This window comes from Beta vulgaris, chromosome 6 (genome assembly GCF_026745355.1).
Source record: "Beta vulgaris subsp. vulgaris cultivar EL10 chromosome 6, EL10.2, whole genome shotgun sequence".
NCBI lineage: Eukaryota > Viridiplantae > Streptophyta > Magnoliopsida > Caryophyllales > Amaranthaceae > Beta > Beta vulgaris.
This window is the reverse complement of record NC_079207.1, coordinates 19,072,341-19,096,849: the sequence shown is the minus strand read 5'-3', so window position 1 is coordinate 19,096,849 and position 24,509 is coordinate 19,072,341. Positions and strand designations below refer to the sequence as shown.

The 24,509-nt window shown below is 36.2% G+C and overlaps 1 protein-coding gene across 1 annotated transcript in view; it reads right to left on the bottom strand.

The window, feature by feature from the left end:
- Positions 1–16,739, bottom strand: part of LOC104896097 (uncharacterized) — a 29,034-nt gene extending 12,295 nt beyond the window's left edge. The window contains exons 1-12 of the mRNA XM_010682797.4: positions 16,418–16,739; positions 16,111–16,287; positions 15,048–15,227; positions 12,998–13,406; positions 10,697–10,815; positions 10,430–10,507; positions 6,447–6,587; positions 5,548–5,592; positions 4,243–4,409; positions 2,288–2,366; positions 2,119–2,204; positions 1,645–1,774 (exon numbers count right to left, since the gene is read on the bottom strand). Coding sequence (XP_010681099.2) covers positions 1,645–1,774; positions 2,119–2,204; positions 2,288–2,366; positions 4,243–4,409; positions 5,548–5,592; positions 6,447–6,587; positions 10,430–10,507; positions 10,697–10,815; positions 12,998–13,406; positions 15,048–15,227; positions 16,111–16,287; positions 16,418–16,537 — 1,731 coding nt within the window. The 5' untranslated portion in view covers positions 16,538–16,739. The remainder of the gene's footprint in view (positions 1–1,644; positions 1,775–2,118; positions 2,205–2,287; positions 2,367–4,242; positions 4,410–5,547; positions 5,593–6,446; positions 6,588–10,429; positions 10,508–10,696; positions 10,816–12,997; positions 13,407–15,047; positions 15,228–16,110; positions 16,288–16,417) is intronic.
- Positions 16,740–24,509: the final 7,770 nt, after the last annotated feature.

Here is a 24,509-nt window from a genome sequence, read left to right as displayed (position 1 = left end):
AACTTCACAAGTGAGTATTAGAAGGGACCAAAATCAGGTTCCAGAAACATAACAACATTTTCACCATAATTAGCAAACTCAACTAACTTAAACAAATACCACTCATTATTCAGCAAGATCGTTTTAACAATATATTTGATTTATGAAACAAACCCTACATTTAACTCCTAAGATGATGTCCTCTGTCAAGTGTCCTAAAGAAACACCCACAATCCTCTTAACCAAACATCAAGTATTCCCCTTCCATCTCACCATCATTCCTCGAGATTGTTTCTACAATTGCCTACTATGTAGAAGTGTAGAGCTGCAGCATTACAATTGAGAAACAATCCTAGTAACACAATAGATGGGAAAATTTACAGATAAATAACCTCAAATGGACACCCCTTAGTGAAATAGAAATCTTACATCCTAAAGTACTATACGTCTTTTCACTCACACGGTCACACCCCATGTATTTCCATCTATTCCACTGATATGAATGCCACAAAGAGATTCAAGATAATTACATTAGCGGTTTTTTCACCAAGTACCCCCGAGTTTTCAAAAAATTCACCTGGTACCCCCAACTTTTCAAAATACACGGGGTACTCCTAAGTTTCAAACTAATACACTCAGATACCCTTAATGACTAACGGCATTAACCGTTGCTAGTCATTAACCCTAATTTTCTAGATTTCAACCTAATTAACCACTAATCCTAACCCCAACCCTAACACTTAACCCTAGCCCTAACAATAACCCTAAACCTAACCCTAACCACCCCTCCCCCACCCTCCCACCACCCCTGCCCCCATCCCCCACCTGCCGCAGCCCCCCTCACCACCCTCGCGATGCCCCCCTCCCCCACACCCACCCCCCATCAATACTCCAAAAACACCATGGCTAGAAAACCAATAAAGCAGGCTTTGCCCAACTAACACCTCCAGAGACCCTCTTTTCCAGCAACCACCTGAAGTCCTTGACAAGAAGTTTTGGTATAAGTAAAGTTGCTTTCTCAAAAAACCATCATATGATGTATTCCAGCAATAGAGAATTGCTCATAAAGGGTGAAAAACTAATTCACCCAAAGAGACTTAAATTGTAGATTCATTGAGAAGATCCTGCACATGGAGTAATATTTGGATATTTACGAAATAATTAGGTGTGTTCGCATGAAAAGTCAATTCAGGGTAGTAGTTAAACAAAATTTTGTATTTCTATCATCATAAACCCCCCCCCCCCAAAAACCCCCTAAAAGGACATTTTCTGCTTAGAAGAGCGATAATAGGAAGGGGGAAAAGAAGCACCTTCTTTGGTCAATCTCTTCTCCTCAGAATACCAAATCAGTGGTCTCACTCTCTCTCCTTCCTTCTCACTAATCCAATTTCTTCCTCTATATTCTGAAAGTCTGTTCACCAAGGAAGTTTCAGGGTTTGTCATCAGTCACAACAGTATGTTTTCTGTAGACAATTATTGCAGCTTACTTACTTGATTATAGCAAGAAAGAGGCTCAAAGATCTATGACCCAAACAGATGTTCAGATAACAATATCTCCACCTCTATTAAGATTTCAGTAGAAGTACTCATGTCCAACTCCTTGGAACAATTTATCTCATCATGCATGCACAACAAATATGTCAAACAAAAAGATACCGAGTTTACCATGTAAGTTTCTCCAACTACAGCCACAAGATAGTTCCTATCTGGGTCCCACAATGTAATCACCGTTTCAGCAGCAACAGCTAAAATGGAGCCATCAGCAGAAAAGGTGGCAGCAGTCATGGACTTCCCTCTGAGGAAATATATAATGACAATTATAGATAGAACAATCAAAAGGCATAAGATAATAGCATGAAAGGCAACGAAAGCAGCAGTAAGAATGAGATAAAGAAACACATAGACGGACCAAAATTATAACCAAAGCAAAAAAAAGACCAATAACTTGCAGAGCAAGTAAACGTTCGGTTAATATAGATGGTAAGAAGGTGTATATTAATAATCAGCTATGACCTCCAATTTGACCTTTTTAATCATATCAGAGCCGACTGCAGATTTAACTGCTCGTGATTGATGTAATATGAAGTGCATATGCAATAATATTACATCCTCAAGGACAAGCTTTTAGGGAAATCCTACTTGTATGAGCCGACAGAATGGCAAACCCAGCCTGAGCTTTCACGGACACCATCTTTACTTTCAGTAGTTTTACTATGAACCCAAATCTGAAAAGGTAGATAAATAGTAAGAGGTGTCAGTGAATCTAATCAAGATAACTGCCAAATCATGATGTATTTTAAATAAGTACCTTGAAATCACCACCATAGGAAGAACTGACAACCATTTTACTTCTGGGATGAAAAGCAATGGCAGAGATAGCAGCATCCCTACATATAAATAATCAGGTAAGACAAGCAAACATGAGACTTCAATCACTCTTTCACACTGAGTAAACGGAAATGATTGCTGCGAACATTGAGATTTAAGCTATTTAATTCTGGAGAAAAAAGTCCAAAATTTTTCAGACATTAGGTACTTGAATTCTATACAGCTTCATCACTGCAGAATGATATTCACTTCTTAGACAAAACAAGATCAACTACATGATACACATATGAACCAAAATCACAATCCACTGGTAGAGCACAAACTTATAAACCGAAGATAAAACAAAAACTCGTAAAGATTCCTGAGAGTACCAAAGGAAATCACACTTTTCAAATAAGGCCATGCCAAACCAATTTCCCTTGCCAAAGAAAACTACAAAAAAGAGATAGAGTTTCAGTCCTTGCTACTTAAGGAAAAGGGCCGGCTTCCCAGCAAACTTTGTGCCAGCAGCCACAGTAAAACAACAATCAGTCTTCAGGATGATAAATTAAACAAAACAAAACACATATATAGTGAGTCAGGTTACAGATGAAAATCACCAAGAACCCTTTTTGCAGACTATCATCATAGCATAACACTCATGAAGAAACTCCAAAATCAGCAGATCGACAAATGAGTAATACGGAATCCTAACCTGCCAACAGTGATTTTTAAGGAGGTCTACATGTCCAATACCAAGCATAAATCCTAAAGCTTTAAACTACATTGTTGTAAAAGGGGATGAACATAAAGGATTTCCAACAACAATCATTGACAAAATTGTTTTGAACATTGTTTTAGCCAAAACAAGTGCAACTTGTTCATAAAACAAAATTGCGATACTGAACTATATCAACCTATCCTATTCCTACTTAATAAATAAGCCTTTTCTTGACAGAATGTAATACAGAAAGCTTTGCAGTCTAAACCACAGAGATCCCTGAACTTAAAACATACAGGGAAAATATTTGAAACTAGAGCAAAGATAAGGTATAACCAAAGCAGGTGGCTTTGCTCTTTCTGGTATTCTGCTGAATAGATTTTGGTAAGCAGTATAGTTACTCTAGAACTGCCACTCAAACTTTATGCTCTTAAACTTAAAATTCCACTGCTTTGCTCCTTAAAGCCAAGAGTACGAGCATTATCACCAAGATTTGAGTAAGTGACATCTCATCAATGCAACAAGGTTATGGATCCATAGTACTTTAATATTGCCCCACCAAATTCTGACACTAGGTCAGTATTCAGAACCTAATTCTTCCATTGATATACTTACTTAAATATGGAGCTTATCTTACTGGGTTTTATTTCCTCGTCTTTGCCTACTATAACTAGTATACGTAAGGCTTATTCTAGAGACTTAAATGAAGAAACAAGATATAGACCATTAACTGCAGAGGTTAGACACCGAGATTGTTCACACAAGGAATTGCAAACAACTTGTAGATTTAATTAGGACTATATGTCCAACACGCTACAAAACTGTGTGGTCAAAGTCCAAAAACATGTAAAAACAAGGTGTCCCTCACTTCGATAAGCTTACTGCATCAAAAAATAAGCGATGCAAAAACAATTATTAAATGCTTCTAATAATTTCAAAGATTGCTTCTGCTTTGAAACTTGCATTTGTAGTCTAAAGCAACTTCTGTTTCAGATCCAGAAGGTGTAGGAAACATACACCCATAAAGAAATAGCTACCAAAAAAACGATTTAAATGCAGTTGCTCCATTATTAGAAATCATTTGTTATCATTTGTTAGAGTCACATTTATATCAACAAGACATTTAAATAACTAAGTCAATCAATTTGAAATGGAATACAACGAAAGCAAAATTGTGAAACAGGACTACCAAGTACAGAGGCAATTGTGGAGTGTGTATGCTACAAGAAACAAACCTGTGAGGTTCATAAACTATGGTAGAGAGTTCAAAATCCTTTTTCTGGGTCTCAGAAGCCCAAAATTTCAAGCAAATAAAGCCTCCAACTTCATCTTCGTCTAGCCTGGTTTCAACAGTACTCATCAAAGAACCATCAAGTGAAAGTGCCACTAAGTTCACTACCACCTGTAAACAAAACGTGCAAGACGATCAAAAGCATTTCTAAGCAGCTCCAAGTTCCCAAGGGTGAGAATACAATGGGACAATAAAACAGATTAAAACACAAACAAGCAAAGGTGATCATGGTGGGGATTTCCTGGTGATATTAGATCAACGAATAGGACGACTGAAGCCTTATGGTTATGGTGGACATGCTGTTGTTGGATCTGATGGTGTTGGGGATATACCAGTGGTCGTGTTGGGAACTCAGATCTGATGATGGCAACCCGGTGGTAATGAGGGAAGTGGAGGGCATCAGAGGAGCAAACCCAGGATCCTTTATGATAACGCCCTCTTTCTATCTCTTCCTTGTTGGTTGCTGAGGTCATGGGGCTGGATTCATGGTGGTATAGTTGTTAGTTGCTGAAGCTATTTATGGTTGTATGGTTGTTAATTGTTAAGGCTATTTATAGTGGTGGCAGTGGAAAGAGGAGTGTGGTTATCTTACACTCGAGGAGTAGAGGGAAACGAGACCCAATAGAATGGTGGTGAATAAGATCCAGAAATATGGGAGTGGGCAAAGGAAATGGAAAAAAAGTGAACTAAAAAGTTCACTTTTGTGACACATAAAAGCGCTCCTTCAGTTTACTTAAATTGCTATCAAAGACGGATGTACTGAGCGAATATGTCTTTCTTCAAAAACAAAAAAAGCAAAAGGAAGTCAAATCCCAGTAAAATGTGGCAAGCCACTATGTGCCATAAGATACAATAGTACGTAAACATGCTCATAAAAATAGACAGGAGTGGCTATACAGCAAAGTTGGACTTGTCATAGACAGATACAGATCACCACTAGATGGAACCCATTACATGCCACAAAATAACATACTCTACCACCTCGAGTAGAACCCCTGTGATCATCAGGAAGAGCTGGATATATGCCTACTAAAAAAGAGGGCTCACACATACAGATCCACAGCAAAACAATCAAGCACAACTACCTCAAACAATCGAGTGAGCCATATACACACTTTGGCGCACAGCCATAGTTAATACCGAAAAACTACATTTTTGATAGAATAGGACCTAGAACAATGAAACCATCACGTATTCATTCACATAGTCATTTCAAATAAAAGAGGAAAGGACAAGTAGAGAAAAGTACCATCATAACGTCACTTGGTTGATGATTTCTTTCACAGATTTGAACCTGCAGATGAAGCATTATATGGACAATGAAAAAACATACTTGGGAATCATAAAGCTGAAATTAAGTAAAAGAGATCATTGGTGCATTTCAAATGTCAGTAAAAAACTGGAAGGACCTTAAATTGGAACATTTCATGATCTATCTAGTCAAAAAAGCAAGAATAAGAGCGTCCGAGTTGATCTATCCTGTAATTTGTCTAAAGAAAATCAAACTTCGAGAAATTACTAATATGATGCAAGTTTTGCACCAACTCTGTAATTTGCGAGCTTCAAATAGAATATTGCTAATAAAAATATTAAATACTTCGTCCTATCTTTGCAACACTTACCTTTTGAGGAAGTTCTAAATCAAATGCAACATTAGTAGGTTCTATCTCAACATCCCATGGGCTCCTTTTTTATCTTTCTCCTCATCACAATGGCTCCTTAAAATATGTGCATGCCCCCATGTTGCAACTAATTTAGAACGACAAAAGAATTTTTCATCCCCATAAAAAGGATAACTATGCACGTATTTCATTCAGCGACCTTTAAAGAGGCTCCTTTCTTTTTTTTGTATGTAAGTGGGCGGGTGAGGGGTAGGAATCCACACAGCCTAACCCGACCTTACTCCCACAATGAGACACAAGTTGTTTTCATATGCCTTTGGATCCAATATGCAACAAACAAATAAAGCTTTACAATCACACACACAAAAGAAAGCACGCAATTTAATGAGACATTTTCACTTAGCCCATTATGATCCAAAAGGCAGGCTAGTAAATCTTCAGCTCCATCAAGAGTAAATACGACAACTAATTGAGTCAATTAAGAATATAATGATAAGTATAGGAAAAGGTAGATTGAGAATTACACCTCTGAAATTCCAACGTCATCAAACAAGCTGTAGAACTGGATACGATAATTCTCAGTAGGCAGAGCAACCAATCCAGCTGAATGATCAAATGTAAATCCACTAGATAAACCACTCCACATATCTGGAAATGAACAAGGAAGCTGCACAGCACTGCATTAGATTCTTCATCTCAAACAATGGCAAGTTAAAACTTAAATGGCTGATTAGTTTGCAACATACACCCTAGATTTTAGGAAAGGTGAAGGAAAGTTGCAATATGGATCACATCAAGAGCAAAAGAGCATAACCAGTCAGCAAAGCAAACCCAAAACCAAGCAAATGGTACAAATTACAACCAAGTAGGCTTGTTAATAGCATGTCAATTGTCAAGAGTTGCAAGTTGATAGAAATTATTAACACTACCTCCGTTTCATTTTATACGCAACAATTGGAGTGGCACGGACTCCTAGTTGAAAATTCTTAAGGGGTGATTAGAAAGATGTGAGGGTATGTGATTAAGTTTAAGTGGAGAGAGAAAGTGGGACCACGCACCACCAGTACCACTATTTACTGCCACTACCACCACGGAGCATGACCACCATCACCAGCTCCACCTAAACACCACCATCACCAGCAGCCAAAAACACCAAAATTTACCACCCAAACCAAAAACACCAAAATTCACCAACAAAAAACACTACCACCAACAGCACCACCCAAACCAAAAACACCGAAATTGACCACCAAAAAATACCACCACCAACAACACCACCCAAACCAAAAACACCGAAATTCACCACCAAAAAACACCACCACCAGCATCACCAGCCAAACCACTCAAACTCGCCACCAAAAAACACCGAAATTCACCACCCAAACCACTGAAATCTCACCGGAATCACACCAAGAGACAAACTCGCTCACCATCTCTCCTACCCCAAATATGAGTCAACTCGCTCACCATCTCTCCTACCTCAAACCCTCGTCGAAACCTTCCACAGAACTCGCGAACGTGGGCATTTGGAGCATACAATAGTACTGATGTGATAATTGTCTCATATATTTAATGAATTTGGTCATAAAAACAGCGCTCTATTTTCAATTTTCACGAGGACGGCTATCAACGATCTCAATTCGACATTGCAGTTGTTGGTAAATTCTGAATTCTCATTGGTGGAAAGGGCATTTTGACTAATTTCCGGCGGTTGGTGGTGGAGATACAAAGTGGTGATGGGTTGGAGTTAGGAAAGAGAAACATGAGGTGGGTGGGATTGAGGAAAGAGAATCTTAAGGTGGGTGATGATTGAGGTTTAGATGATGATGAAGAAGAAAAGTGGTGGTGGGTGAGAGTTGAGGAGATAGAAAGAGGAAGATGATTTGGATTTGTATTGATTTCATTAGTATGATAAATTCTTATTAAGGGTTTGATTAGTTTTCATTAAGTACAATTAAGTGTGGTTTAATTGTTTAGTAAGGGTATTTTTGTAAATTTACACCTAAAAAACTTACAAAAATAGAAAATTTGGAATTGTTGCATTTAATTTGAAACTTCCCAAAATGGAAACTGTTGCGTTTAAAACGAAACAGAGGTAGTATATCTAGAGGAAAAAACATTAAAATCTAGACATATAAGGTATAGCTCTGAGTCCATTGCACGATGTTAACAATTCTCTGGAGATCAAAAGGTGATCAAAAATCAAAAGGTGAGAAGGCTAAAGGAGCACTAAGGAGATAACAGTTCTCAGCCATCGAGCCTAGGAGCAAAGCGCGGGAGTGAAGTGCGCGCCTCGTGCTCGTCCAAGTGAGCACAAAATTCTGGTTGTGGAAACATATATTAGACCACAAATTTATGCACCTAGTTTTGCACAGAGAAAAAAAAAACGCGGTCGCGTTCGCGGGAACGGTCACGTTATCGCAGGAACGGCTTGTAACAGGGAAATAGAACGTTTCGCGGCCGACACGGCGTACATAAATATGTTTCAACCTTATTTGCATTTTTTTAGTTTATGAAGCATTATCACGACATAATATAATCAAATCTAATAGAATATCATGTTTCATCAACTATATGATTAAATCATCGAAAAAATTTGACCAATGTTTGAAAAACCGATGTAACGGGGATAAAAGCGTTCTAACGCGGCGAGTTCGCGTTCCGGAACGGACAACGCTGCGAGAAGTATGTGAATTTTATTATGGCGTTCCGTAACGGGATTTTGCGGAACGACAAATCCAAAAGCCATTACAGAACGGGCGTTACGTGATTGAACGGGAGAGTTTTAATTCCTTGACCCTAAGCCTTTGAGTGCCTTAAGTGAGCAGCGCCTCAATGCCACCTTAAAAAAGCTTCGATAGACTGTGCCAAGCACTTGGACAGCAGCACAGTCTCAAGCGTACCTTTTCAAACACTAAAGCCAACCACTAAAAAGCTTAAGTCTTTCATTTTAAATCGCTCAATCTTACGCATATACTCCCCACTTCCGATTTAGAATGAAAACCCGATAATTCTATCATGTTGGTCAACTAATACATTAATATTTGTTACAGCTTGCAGACTCGGGCACAGCAACCTACAATCTGAGCAGGTAGGCGCGTGCCTCAAACAGCCTTGAGAGAGGTGCAAGGTGTCGTCGACCCTTGGCCACTTTTAGATTGGAGGTATGAGAACGAACATTTGAGCTAAAAACCAAAAAAAGACCAAACTTCTAAAATCAAAATCAAAACAAGATAACTCAATTTAAAGCAAAAGCCCTCAATTAATGGTGTGACATTACTTCAATTAGTATGGGTCTCAAAACCCATAAATAATCCTCCAGACATGCTTCCCCTGTTCCCCATTGAGATATTGCTAGAATCACATTGAGTTGATTTCAAATCGATAGGAAAAATTGTTGACACGTAACAATAATTATGTATGTTTTTTGTCCCCCAATTTCACATGCAAGAAGGTTAATTTCAAAAAGAAGAAGGCCTCCCACTCACTCATGCCATCTCTCCTTCAAGTAGTCATTCCGGGTTCTTCTTCTATTGGTCTATCATTAATTTGAGTGTTTGTTATATATTTTAATGATACTTAATATTCTTTTTTCTTTCAAAAATTACATAAAAACTATTTTACCAATTACAAAAAAAAAGATTAATTAAAGATAAAAATATGATAAAGACTATGATTCATTGATCACTCGAAAGGTGAAACCCGAATGTCATATTGAACCAAAATTCAATCAAATTCATAAACGACTAACCATTCAAGTTTCAAGCTTTAAAAACCCGATTTTACAATGGAGGTGAGGGAGGAGAGAGAGCTAACTTGTAAGAGTGAAGGTAGAACAAGAGAAGATGAACAAGAAAATGAAGCTGAAAAACTCAAATTGCAAAATGCATGATCTGATATCCATTTTGCTGAATATACACATGATTGAGAAGAGAGAGAGAGAGATCAGGGGAAATGAAGAAGGAAAGAGAAATAAAAAAAGAAAACAAAGGAAGAAGGAACAGTTTTCCCTCCATTAAATATCACGCAAGGGGTACATGACATGGCTTACCCGCTACAGGCCTACAGCAGGTACATTATGTCCAAGGTCCAATGGTGCCAAATGGGTTGTACAGTATGGTCTATCCTTAGTTGGGACTTGGAACTATTTAAAGAAGTTCACGCATAGATTGGATTGTTTTTGTCAATGAAATTTTTTTACTTAAAAGTTAAAAACTTACTGCTTTTCTCTTTATGGTGCTTCCAAGTTAGATTACACAGTTTACATTTGAAACCTAGGATCGAGAAACAAAGGGACAACAAAAGTGTCGCATATCATTTGAGCTTGCATATGTTTCCCACTGCAATGACAAGAAACTTTTCACTCACAAGCATTCCAAGTTCCAACTACAGTGCCAATTCATATTTCTAGGTATGCTTAATTTTGCAACCACCCCCACCCCCCCCTCCCTCAATAAAGAGTAAAGCACACAAACTAGAGATAAGAACAAGCAGTGCCAAGTTGCCAACCTTAATTCCTGCAATGGACTTTGAGATTTCCAATGACGGCATCTGCAAAACCTGGATCTGATTATCTGCACAAGATATCTGAAGATTGTTCTTTTAATAGAGCAGTAAATTCAAAGTGGAGTTCAATCAGAGGACAGAAGTGATAAATATGTGGAAGCACATGTGACCGCATGACCGCATACGAGCATTTCCCATTTCTTTTTTCCAAATTCAAGGAGTATGATTTCAACTTAGTCAGGCATCACACATATATCAGTATATACTTACCGCAGAGAGTGTAGGATCAGGAGAGTGCACAAAATATAGAAGGGGAGATCCAATTCGGGGAAGAAACTTCCGCTTCCCAGTGTCCAGCTGCCACAGGACAAGAACTCCTTCATTTCCTCCTGTTAATGGTTAATATTCAAAGCATAACAGTGACTGACAGTCAGGTTTGCCACAACCAAAAATCAGAAACCAGAGTAGTAGGAGCGTACTAACAGTAGAAAGATTATACTCCCTCCATCTCATTTCAGTTGTCAAATTTTCCTTTTCTTGTATGTCCGAAAAAGGTTGTCAAGTTTCCAACAATAAACAACAAAATCATTAAATGTTCCACAAAACTTAATTTCTATTGGTCAAAAGTAATATAATAGTTGGGAAACAACATAATAAATGATGTTCCCTTAATTATTTCCATTCCCCCAAACATGACAACTAATATGGGACGGAGGGAGTAGCAATGAAGATCTTAAGAACAAAGATGGAAATAACACATGATAGTCGTGATTCGTGATGATAATATACCCATTAGCAATTCAAGAAATTTTCTCATTTCATATTATGTAGAATCAGATACCATTTAAGGAACAAAAGAAAGATAATCTAAAAACAAAAATCTGACAAAAGTCAGAATGAAAAGTGTCGATTATCTAATGTCTAGGATAGAAGTTCAATAAAAAATTTGGCATAGCTTCAAATCCTATTGGACATGATATATTTCTATGTGTTTTAAATATCCACGAGAAAAACAGTCTCGTATTTAGAGATAGAGTAATCTATTTCTTTATGCTTACATAGTATCCACAAGCAAAAAGCATTCCATCTGTTCACTACTAGCTTCGTTTAACAAGGCCTCGACTATGAACTAAACCTTTCTTTAAAGTGAGAAACAAGAAATACAGGATTGTAAGAGCTTGAAGGACATTCAGCACAGAAAAATAATAGACAACGCCTAGCGAAGGTGAAACAGGACATCCAACTGCATCCAAAAGAAGCGATGGCACAAGAGCATAGAGAAGAACAGCTTAATAAGACATTTAGACTAACCAAGCCCTGCTCATAGCCTCATATGGATAATGTACCAAGTGCAAACAGCAAACTACAGCAAATAGATCTCTCAACACAAGAACAGCCACCAAAAGATTATACGTAAACAGAAAGTAATATTGGAGCAAGCTACCCCACCTTCAATATGATGGTGAAAGACAAAAGCTACCTCCAATTTTTTTCCAAGGAAACCATTTGGACAATAGTTCTTGTTTAACAAAGCCACCTTATGCCACTTTCTGTCATAAAACGATTTGTGTTGAGGCTAAATATCAACATAGATATTATCCCCCCCCCCCTCCGACACCCTAACAAGAAGCTATCAAAAGGTGGTTGGCCATGTAAAGAAAAAAAAAACATTTTCAGCACATTTTCACAAACCAAATATTATTTTAATGGGCAAAAAGCTCCGAGCAAACATTGTGACAAAACCCAACAAAGTTGTTCATCATGGCAATAAAGGCTTGACTCCATTTCAGAATGAAAGGCAACATTTGAGTTTTAAAAATTTTGACTAGTAATAATTGTGTTAATTTAATAGGCAAACAACAAGAAGCATAACGACAAACCCTGATTCCTCTAAAATTGCTTTAGCCAAGAGGAGTTGGGTATAACAATGTTATCATTATGATTTTCAATTTGACACACAACGACTTCGTTAAGTTAGTCAATTACAAAACCAAAAGTCTAAAACAACTCCATTGTAAATGATTGTAATGTACTGGTCTATAGTTGATTAAGTCTCATTTTTATCTTCATAAAAACTTCTATAATATCCTCGAATTATAAAATTGCCAACAAACAATAACAACAAACATATATATAATAAATAAAAGTTCACCGAAAAAAGTCGAACTTAACCCATCATTTTGACACAGTGGAAGCACCAAGTGAAGTAAGTCCATTAAATAAAAATTTAATTGTGGTCAACCTTAAGAGTAATTGAAATTAAAATTCATATTATATGAAGGGGATTCCAAGACATAATTCTGAAAAAGTTCATAAAACAACCCGAGACAAACTTTCCCGTAACTGATCAAGGACGAAAAAGTAAAATGCTTAAGGAGAATATATAATAATCTACAAATGGTAACAAGAAAAACAAGACATAAAGACAAAATGCTGGAAAGCTACCAGTACGTTATGCAAATTATATATCCTATGTAAAACAAAAGAATGTCCATCTCGAAGCAATAACATAAAACTAAACAGAAAATTAAGAGTTGAACATAAAGCAACCTACTTAAAATGACTATATACCTGAGTACAAATAGGCTCCATCAGAAGAAAAGGAAAGAAATTTCACTCCAGATGAGTGCCAATGCCATGTAGAGCATGAATCAGCATCATCTTCTCCTCTGACCCCAGCTCTTTCATCTACATACTGCACTAGTTTTTCATTAGCTTGCTCACTGCCTTTTGTAAGTGTTTTTTTACCGAAACCCCTCCAAACTAAAATCCTCCCAGTTATATCACCAGCAGCCACAATGCTCTGATTCGGATGGAAAGCTAATGTTGTGAAGTTTTTTGTATGGTGCAAGCTCATCTTCTTCACTAAAGCAAACTCACTATCATGGGCTGGAACTTTCCAAATAAAAAGTGTGCGTTTATTTTGGATACCAAAAAATTCCCCCGAGGGACTACTGGTGATAAACTGAGGCCGTGCAGTCTGCGAAAGAAATTAGATGAGTTGTTATTGTAAATCTACCACACGAAGATACTAAAATCCACCATACAGCTCTGGTACTAAATATAAATACGAAATATCATATGGGTCAGTTTTAATTAAGATCTTACCCTCTACAAGCACAAACTAGAGAATTAACAATGACAACACAAAGGATAACTTCAATGGGGCAAAAAATGACAATTAATAGTTCATGTGAGAGAAAACAAAGGAGATAGTGCTAAAACAACAGTATGTCTTCGATGGGGCCATGGGGGTATAATAGAACAGTTTCAAACAGTAGCTACCATTCACAATGGCACTTCGGACCCAAATTTTCAAAAAGTAATAACATCTGCAAACCATCACTAGGGCACATCACGGGACATCATTTGCTCCATAACCAAACAACATCCAGTCTCTACATAAAAGCATCGTGATCGAGCTAGACCATCTAATATTTTTCCTGATTTCCAGCCATATAGATCATCCCTATGTTACCTGGACTCGGCTAGGAGTGTCGAAAATGGGTACGGATCCGAGTGTCGAGTATGGCACTTCCAAAAAATCAGGACACGGGGACTCTGTCCGGAATTTGGACACGGGTACGAGTATGAAATTAATATTTTACAATATAAAATTTAATAATTAATATTACTTATAATTCACAAAAATCTTAAGCAATCAGCATTGGTCAGGAGAGATAAGAGCTTGTAAAAAGGTTGTGTTGAAGAATGAAGACACAAATACAATAGAAAAAGATAAGGGAGACCAAGGGTATTTTCGACTTTTCGTCTTTAAGAATTAGGTATGGGTAGTTTAGTTGACGAAGGAAGACCAAAGGAAAGCTTCTTGGTTCCCTCAAAAAAGAAAAGCTTTTTAGCCCACATTTGCTAATAAGTTAAAAAGTAAAGTTTAGCCCACGTTTGTTCATAATTTAAAAAGTACAAAATTTGGCCGACCAACCATACATCTTCTTCGTCTTCCTTTGCGTCCTACTACTCACCTTCTTCAACCTCTTTCCTCTATAATTTTCCTCCTATCATCAACAACCATAAAAATGGATGAAAACAACATCATTGGAATCGCCTCACTAGGGAAGCAAAAAGCCCTAATATTTTTCACCTATTTGTCATGATTCAACAACAAATTTTCAGATCCAACAACTAGGGTTTAGCGCCGTGTCGGAGTGCAAATTGTAGGATCCGACTTGTATTTCATACCCGAGTCAGTGTCGTGTCGTACCGACCCGGGTATTTGGCGAATTTTGCTGAGTCCTGGTAACAGAGTATCATCCCTATATTCTAAAGCTCATATAAACTACTAACATAAATTAACAAGCTTGAGCCAAATGCTCATACCGTAATTCAAACCCCAAAAACACAAAAATGGAAACAGCCTTCTCATAAGTTGCACAGGCAGGATCCTAGATAAAAGTAGAACAAAATCAAAGTTTCTGCTTACTTCATCAAACATGGAGGAATACTTTAAGATAGAGGTCATTGATTCATTACAGAGACAAACAATATTAAGTCAATAATCAAAGGTATACTTCAAGATAGATGGTCAAATATCCATTATAATCACAAGCAATAGCAAGTCAATACATACTATATGAGCAATTGGGGGTTTAGCACAACCAACCTCTTTTAAAATCACTCCAGCAGCCAGCTTAGACGTAGTTAAATTGCACTTTCTAATTTTCCCACTCAAACGTTTAGACTTGTCACTGGGATGATTCACGTCTTCTACTGATATATAAGCAAACACATCAGTTGGTTTGCTACCTTCTTCGTCTTGTTTAGACAGAAAATTAGGGATCACCTGAATTAGAAAATAGAAAAAGATAATTCAAAAGTAATCATATAAACCCATTATATAGGTAAAGCAGCAGCACTTAAACAAAAGTGTTTATTAATTGCATAAGCCACCAGAGATGCCACCTTCATTTCACACCTGTTTCATGAATGGGAATGGCAACAGAAAATCAACACCTATGGGCTGAAAAACTAAAAACTAAAAGCTAAAAGTGGAAGGTGCTCCATACAAGTCCATGGACGTTATAAGTCTAATTGTGTCTCATCATTAGAAAACAGAACAAAAACAAAAGCTAATGGTCTGTTCGGTAGCTTACAGTATCCCATTTTCCCATTTGTTGGGCAAAGCAAGGACAAAACATGTTCTGCAATCTCTTTTAAAAAAACATATTTCCTTGAGATTCCGACAACAGTTTTGTAAGTGCTTTTGGAATTCTCGTTTCTTATTTTTATCACCCTACACCCTTTGCCCAATATCTCTTATTCTCCCTCTTCCTAACTGCAATCAACCATTGGAAGTATTAAACAATCAAAAATAAACTTCATCAAACAACGCTTAGTTTTCAAAGATTGGAGAATACTGAAACTATGTGCATTGGCCACGACATGTCACACATGGTTTCAATCATATCTCAATTTATGTTCTTTAGGCAGAGCTTTTTCCAATTGTAGAAGATCAAATATAAACATTAGTGAGAAAAATACCAGTCCTAGAAATATCATCTTCATCAATGGCACCAATCAACACCAAAATCAACAATCTCCATCATTTCAATAATCAAAAAGTTCACCAACACACGTAGCATCATTCAACTCAATACAAGCACAATTCATGAATTCAATCTATCAACATAAAAAACACTTTCTTCAAACACTTTTGTTTTAAGTACCATAGAAAAAACGGGCAGCCGAATATCAACAGTCTTGATCAATTCGGGCACCACGAAATCCCAGTACCGAATCGTTCCGTCAAGAGATGAGGTCCAACAAAAATTCAACACCTTACTTGAGCTAGGCACCACCAGAACCGAAGTAACAAGTGCTTTATGACCCTCCAACTCAGTTATCTACAATAACGCAAACAACAAATGAAAAAATACAAATTACTTATCTGAATTAGTACTGCGCGAATAGTAAAGTAAGGTAATATAGTGTTTTTGTAGAGGAACTATGGTTTTGAGAGGGGAAGAGAGTTACCAGCAAGGCAGTGGAGGTGCTGAATACAGAGACGGTGTTGCCGGAGCATATTAGGAGTCGTTTTGCGTCGTTTGAGAACGTAGGCGGTGAGGAGACGTAGCTTTTGCCTCCGTATATCATTTTTGAGGTTTTGGTTATGGAGGCAGCAAAGGCTGGAAATTGAAAGGGGAGGGTTTAGGGTGAGTTTAACGCTGGTTGGAGGAGAGGAGCAAGTTTGAGACAGAGACTCAGTGAGTCTTGTGCGATATTCTTCACTAAAACCCACAGAGCTTAGTGACGACGAAAGAGAGAGAAAGGGAAAGAGTTAGGGTTTATTATTAGCGTGAAAGAGAAATGAGCGCTTGTTTTAAAAATAAAAAATTCCGGAAATATTAGTTGGTTACACGACCAACTGGTACGTGCGGGTTCGCCACTGCAAGTTTGCATGTAGTTGTGGTCTCCAAACTCAAGGTGCGTTTTCCTCAACTTAAAAAATTAAGTTTCATGTCCAATAAGTTCAGATAAGTTCAGATAAGTTGCAATAAGGTCTAATAAGGACAATAAGTTACAATAAGGTCTAATAAGGTCCAATAAGTTCCAATCAGGTGCAATAAGTTCCAATCAGGTGCAATAAGTTCTAATAAGATCTAATAAGGTCCAATAAGTTCCAATCAAGTCTAATAAGGTCCAATAAAGTCCAAATAGTCAATGTTCAATAAATATTTGTATTATTATCCATTATTTTATCATTCATAATTTCATATCACTATTAGCTGATTATGTTATTATTAAAATTTTAATTAAAGTACCACAATGATTATTATACTTGTATTAGTGTCTATTATTTTATTAAATATTTGTACAATTGTCTATTATTTTATTATTCATATTACTATTAGCTGATTATGTTATTATTAGAATTTTTATTAAAATACCACAATGTATAGTATTATACTTGTATTATTGTCTATATTTGATTATTCATATTACTATTAGCTGATTATCTTATTATTAAATAATATTAGCTGATTTTTTTTCTCTTTCTTTTTTTTCTTTTTACTTTCTCCCTCCTTTATAATAATGCATAGTATGTAATTGGTACAAGTAACAAGTGAGAGATGAAAGTAGAGTGAGAGATAAGGAGTTAATGCATTCTACTACCTTCACATAAATGAAAGTGGAGTGAGAAATTTTTCATATGTGCCAATTTTAACTTGTTAGCAATAAATGTTAATCAATTTTTGGTTTTCTACTAGTGCTTTATAAAATCAAAACAAGAGTATTAGATATATTAGTGGTCAAAGTTATGTATAGGCAAATATATAAATAGTAAAAAAAATTTATTAAATTAATTGTCATAAGAGATAATTAATAATTATTATTTTTTCAAAGGACGAATTTTAATAATTATTACTTCATAATAAATTTTGAGAGGTTGTATTTACATTAGGGGTAATATTTATGTTATTAATGGTCAATTTTTTTGTCTAATAAGGTCAAATAAGTTTCAATCAGGTCGAATAAGATCTAATAAGTTTCAATCAGGTCGAATAAGATCTAATAAGTTTCAATCAGGTCCAATAAGGTCTAATAAGTTTCAATCAGGGCCAATAAGGTCTAAGAAGTTTCAATAAGGTCAATAAGTTCCAATAAAGGGTGCGTTCTGTTCAACTTAAAAAATTAAGTTTCAGGTCCAATAAGTTCAGATAAGTTCAGATAAGTTCAGATAAGTTGCAATAAGGTCTAATAAGGGTGCGTTCTGTTCAACTTAAAAAATTAAGTTTCAGGTCCAATAAGTTCAGATAAGTTCAGATAAGTTCACATAAGTTCAGATAAGTTCAGATAAGTTGCAATAAGGTCTAATAAGGGCAATAAGTTCCAATAAGGTCTAATAAGGTCCAATAAGTTCCAATCAAGTGCAATAAGTTCCAATCAGGTGCAATAAGTTCCAATCAAGTCTAATAAGGTCCAATAAGTTCCAATCAGGTCTAATAAGGTCCAAATAGTCAATGTTTAATAAACATTTGTATTATTGTCCACTATTTTGTTATTCATAATTTCATATCACTATTAGCGGATTATGTTATTATTAGAATTTTAATTAAAGTACCACAATGATTATATAGTATTATACTTGTATTAGTGTCTATTATTTTATTATTTATTTGTATTATGTCTATTATATTATTATTTATTTGTATTATGTCTATTATTTTATTATTCATATTACTATTAGCTGATTATGTTATTATTAGAATTTTTTATTAAAGTACCACAATTTATAGTATTATATTTGTATTATTGAATATTATTTGATTATTCATATTGCTATTGAATAATATTATAATCATGGTCAAATAATTAAGGTTAACAATAATAATAATAATAATTATAATTACAATATTTTGCAATTCGTCTTTAAATAACTAGAGATAACATGTTTTCGTTACTAATAACTATGAAAGATATAAATGTTATCAATTGATTGCTTCATTATCATCACTGGAGTATCTTTCTTCATCGGAGTATCTTTCTTCATCTTCTACATCATCCTCTTCAATCAATACGTTTTCTTCATCAACAGCCAACCATATTTCGTCTGCAATTTTCGCCCGAGTTATCTCCATATTCTTTGTTCTCGTCTTGTCAGTCAAATTTAAATCAGCTCTTGGTTCCATGGTTTCAACTACTTGCGAAACTGGAATTCCTAAATCATGTAAACGAATAAAATTATGTAGCGTGCATGTTGCCACGATAATAGCCAACTAGTAAGCATCATCCATCTTCGGCATCATTCCACTAGGGGAAAAAAAAGGAAGGGCTGCGCTTTCTTCATTACGCAGCCCTTCTATACAGTAGGGCTGCGCTTTTAAATAAAACGCAGCCCTTCGTTACAGTAGGGCTGCGTTTTAATATAAAAGCGCAGCCCTATTTTGTGAAGGGTTGCACTTGTTTAAAAAGCGCAGCCCTACTGTCACAGAAGGGCTGCGCTTTTTAAAAAAGCACAGCCCTACTATTACAGAAGGGTTGTGCTTTTTAAAAAGCGCAGCCCTATTATTAAAGAAGGGCTGCGCTCTTTTAAAAAGCGCAGCCCTTCTATGGGCTTTTTTTTAAAAAAATAATTAAGGAGCCCTCTAGGCTCTATTCTTCACACGCCCCTCTTCTCTCACACTCCCTCTCTTCTCTCTCTTTCTCACGCCTCCCTCTCTTCTCTCTCACCCTCCCTCTTCTCTCTCAACCTTCGTCGGATCTGCGCCTTCAACCCAACAACAACCTTCGTCGGATCTGCGCCTTCAACCCAACAACAACCTTCGTCGGATCTGAAACATCATATCTGCGCCTTCAACCTTCGTCGGACTGTTCATTTTTCGTGTCATTTTGGTTCTGAAACATCGGATCTGAAACATCTTTCTCGCCGGAATCAGATTTGCGCCTTCAACCCCGACGAGTCAACAACCGTCGCGCGCATTTTAGGTTTTTTTTTTTCATTTTTGTTTATTTTTCGTTCATTTTTCGTTCATTTTTGTTCTATTTTTCGTTCATTTTTCGTTAATTTTTGTTCGTTCATTGGCAGCCATAGAAAAAAACGGCGAAGATCGTGTCAACAACTTCAGATCTATAATTTTAGGGTTTTTTTTTTCATTTTTTTCATTTTCGTTTATTTTTTGTTCATTTTTTTTTATTTTTGTTCCTTTTTGGTTTTCCTTTTCAGGATATTAATTTTTGTTTTGAGCAACTGAAATCTATAAACTGGAATGTAACAAACGGCGAAGATCGTGTCATTTTTTCATTTTGGTTCTTCTGTATTTTAGTTTTAGTTTTTGTTCTTTTTTTTTCATTTTTGTTCATTTTAGTTCTTCTGTATTTTTATAATTTACGACATTTCTATTATATTTACAGCTAAATGATAGAGATTATTGTTACAAATTATGATGGCTTTGTGCTTTTTATTTGATTTGTGACAACCATGTAAGTCTATAGTATTAACTAGAAACAGAACGCAGGATTCAATTGTAAAATATTTCAAAAACACAAAGAACAGTAAAAAAAAGTCAAAAAAAAAAAAAAAATTTATTTTTTTTGGTAGGAAGGGCTGCGCTTTTTAGGTAAAAGCGCAGCCCTTCTAATCTTGAAGGGCTGCGCTTTCACCTAAAAAGCGCAGCCCTTCCTTGTGAAGGGCTGCGCTTTACTAGCGCAGCCCTACTTGAAAAAGTGAAGGGCTGCTGTTGAAAGGGCTGCTGCTAAAAAGCGCAGCCCTACAACCCATTTTCAGCGCAGCCCTTCTTCATTTTTCCACTAGTGTTCTTAGAATCTTCCATCTATTTTTTAGTACACCAAAAATTCTTTCCACAGTCCCACGTAATGAAGAATATCGATAATTAAAATGCTCTAACTTTCCCTTTGGTGGAGGACCATTCCTAAATTCAGGAGTATGAACTCTCAAACCTTTCTCTTGATATGGACTCAAATACCCGGTAGAATTTGGATATCCAGAGTCAACCAAATAATATTTTCCTGTTAGTGCAAAAAAGATAATTTATAATCTTAGTTAAATAATGCTTCAAATACTTAGCAACAATAATATGATACCTGGAGGTGGGTGGTGGAATCCCATATTAGGATCGCTGAAACAATGCCTCAAATCCGCTGTGTCATGTGCACTTCCTTCGAACCCGACACAAATGTACATGAAAAGCATATCAAAAGAACAAGAAGCTAACACATTCCATGTTTTGTTTCCTTTACGACCTCTAAATGGTTGTGCAGCTTTATCTCCTACTATTGTGTCTATGTTGGTCCCATCTAGAGCACCAATACAATCCTACATAGAAACAGTAATCATAAAGTAATGGCGATCATCTTCATAACAATATTGAAAAAGTTGAGGGAAGTGATTATTACCTTAAAGAAAGGCCAATACTTATCATTGTTGGAAATTTTTGTTGGAACTTCATTTAAACTTTGATATGGCCGAATGATATCTTTTGATAATGCAACTAAGGCTTGCAATACCTTTCTATTATAGATACAAATAGTTGATATTGAGTGTTGAAATCTATCAGCTGCATCACGATATGAATCGGCTTTCGCCAGGATATACAAACATATGCCAACCTGCTCCGCAACAAGTACAAACCTTCCATCTGAGATTAGTTGTTTTTCCATGAGCATATTCACAAGGTTGATGAAAATATGTTTTTCTACTCTTAATTGTTCCTTGCATAATTGTGGATGACCATTCAATAATCTATGGATCCAATGAGAACCATTTTCACCTCCAACATGCAATGGTATGTTATCCATGCGTGTAAGCAACCTTTTCAGCTCATGTAAAGCTATGTACATCATACAATTCTCAACCAACATCTCGTCCATTCTACAAGCCAAACATAAAAGGAAGATGGAGATAAGCAACTAGTATTTCTTGAACATAAAGTAACCATAGATAAGCATCGTCATAGCACCCATGAAAATAAAAATACATATTAAAAGCATGAAATGTCGTCCTTGAAAATAAAATAAATTTAAATGCAAGTAGTTCTTATGTCCTAGAAACGACGCCCTTGAAAAATAAAAATACATAAGAGATAATTAGGTCCCAGAAATCAAACATCACTCTAATCATCAAATTGAGGGATGTAACAATCACCGGGAAATGTAACTTTCTTTTTTAAGAAAATGAGTCTATACTCATTATCGGGAAGAGCAAGCCACAATTCACCATTATTCTCTGGTTCACGTAAGTAATCCAAGCAATCAATAATGAAAGCTTTTCCATGAACCTTAACTTCGGGAATCTCTTGCAAAGTTGTGATTAATCTTTCATATAAAGAGGATGATGGAGTGGATTGTGCTTTGGAGGATCCTAATTGGATGTTTTTCCTTAAAACATCCATACATGTTTCAAGGTCTTCCTTCATAGTTCTCTTACTATCAGTGCTTTTACGTTTTTTCCCAGATAAACTCTTACTTGGGGACCTACTAGCATCACAAGAGTCGTCATCATATCCTTTATCCCATTAACTTCTCCATCATCGGAATCTCCCGATCCTTCATCAACACCAACCATTTTCCCTTTGTCAAATAAGCTTGGCCCCGTGGAATTAATACTCCAAGCCATACTTCCAGTGGCAAAAGTTCCCCCAAAGAGTTCAAACATCTTTTTCTCTAATTGTAGTGGTTTTTTTAAAAAGGCTGAAGGTCTTCCTTTATGAACCTGGAAATAGTAATACATAAAGATTAGTGAGTATGAATCAGACGAGATATAAAAATTATAAAAGAATATGTTTACATATTAATATATAACTGAACAAACGCTTTCCACTTCTCATCATGTGGATCAATTGTCGGGCATCCAGTGTTCTCATCCCACCCGATTCCGGTCCACTTGGTCTTCAGTTCATACCAGGTCCAATAAGGTCAATCAGGTTCAATCAGGTCCAATAAGTTGAATCATGTGGATCAATAAGGTCTAATAAGTTTCAATCAGGTCCAATAAGGTCTAATAAGTTTCAATCAGGGTCAATAAGTTCCAATAAGGTCCAATAAGGTCAATCAGGTTCAATCAGGTCCAATAAGTTCCAATCAGGTTCAATCAGGTCCAATAAGTTAGATCAGGTCCAATCAGGTCCAATCAGGTTTAATAAGTTTCAATAAGTTCAGTTCAGGTTCAATAAGTTCAGTTCAGATAAGTTCCAATAAGTTCAGGTCCAATAAGTTGAATAGAACGCACCCAAAGTCCAATAAGTTCCAATCAGGTTCAATCAGGTCCAATAAGTTGAATCAGGTCCAATCAGGTTTAATAAGTTCCAATAAGTTCAGTTCAGGTTCAATAAGTTCAGTTCAAATAAGGTCCAATAAGTTCAGGGCCAATAAGTTGAAGAGAACGCACACCCTCAGACTCTTCGCGTCTTTGCTGATACTAGTCTTCTATACACGTGATGTATAAATGTAATTTTGAAGTATGTAATTTTGAAGGATGTAATTTATAATCGCCATTAGTACTCATTAATAATTTATTATGTTATATAAATACAAAATATACAAATACCTTGATGAAGAAGTTGTTTCACTACTAAAGCAAAGAAAGAATATTGTATTTAGTGTTTGGAAATTGTGCGAATTTAGATATAAAGTTATATTGTCAACTCAAATTTGTGAAAGATTTTTCTTTTGTTTGATTGATTATTTTGTTCTTTATGTCAAAATTTCTATGATTGTTGTTTTGTCAAGTTGTTTTGTCATTGTTTAATTAATTGCGAGAAATTTTCGCAACTTCTGTTTTGATTGCATGATAAAAAATCACACATGGTAATGGCATCAAATTTATACAATTAACCTTGTCATTTATTAGTAATTAATATACACGGGGTTATATTACTGTAATCCATACCTATTAAAAAGTGAGAAGTTGAGTTACTGTAGCTTAGGAACAGTGAAATTACCTTTTTATCCTTTCAAGTTCATAGAATTACTGCCCTGCCCTGCCCTGCCCTTACCTTGGCCATACTCCCCTGTTCGCTGCCCTTCCTTTCTCTTTCCTCCTATCTTCATCATCGTCTCTAACCTAGAATCCTAGATACCTTCATTGTTTTCTCTCCTATTTTCTCCCATTTTTACTTCATTTCTCTCCACTTATATTGATTTCTTACTAAATTTTGCAAAGAGTATGCAATTTCTTCCCATTTATGAGTTCTCTGTTCAAATGCAATCTTTTGGTGGTCCAGGTGTTATGGGTGCGGTGAAGAAGGTCATCTCAGCTATGAGTGTCCCAGGAATCATCTCGGTAATAGGGATCGCGCCGTTTCGAAGAAGACTAGGAGAGAGACTGAGCAGAGGAAAAAGGCCGAGGCCGAGGAAGAGATAGATTGGAATAAGGAAGATAATTGGGCTTCTTTGGTTGATAGTGGTGCTGATTAGAGATTTTTGATGGGAATATGGGATTGGAACAAGAGAAATTGGGGAAAGGGAAGAAGGTGAAGAAGAACCCTAGCTATTTTAGTGATGAAAGTGGGGAAGAGAACTGAACATACTTTCATATGGGGTAATTTTTGTAAGCTGGTGTGTTCTGATCGCGCTTCATTCAATCTTTGATTGATTATGAGGTAACCTA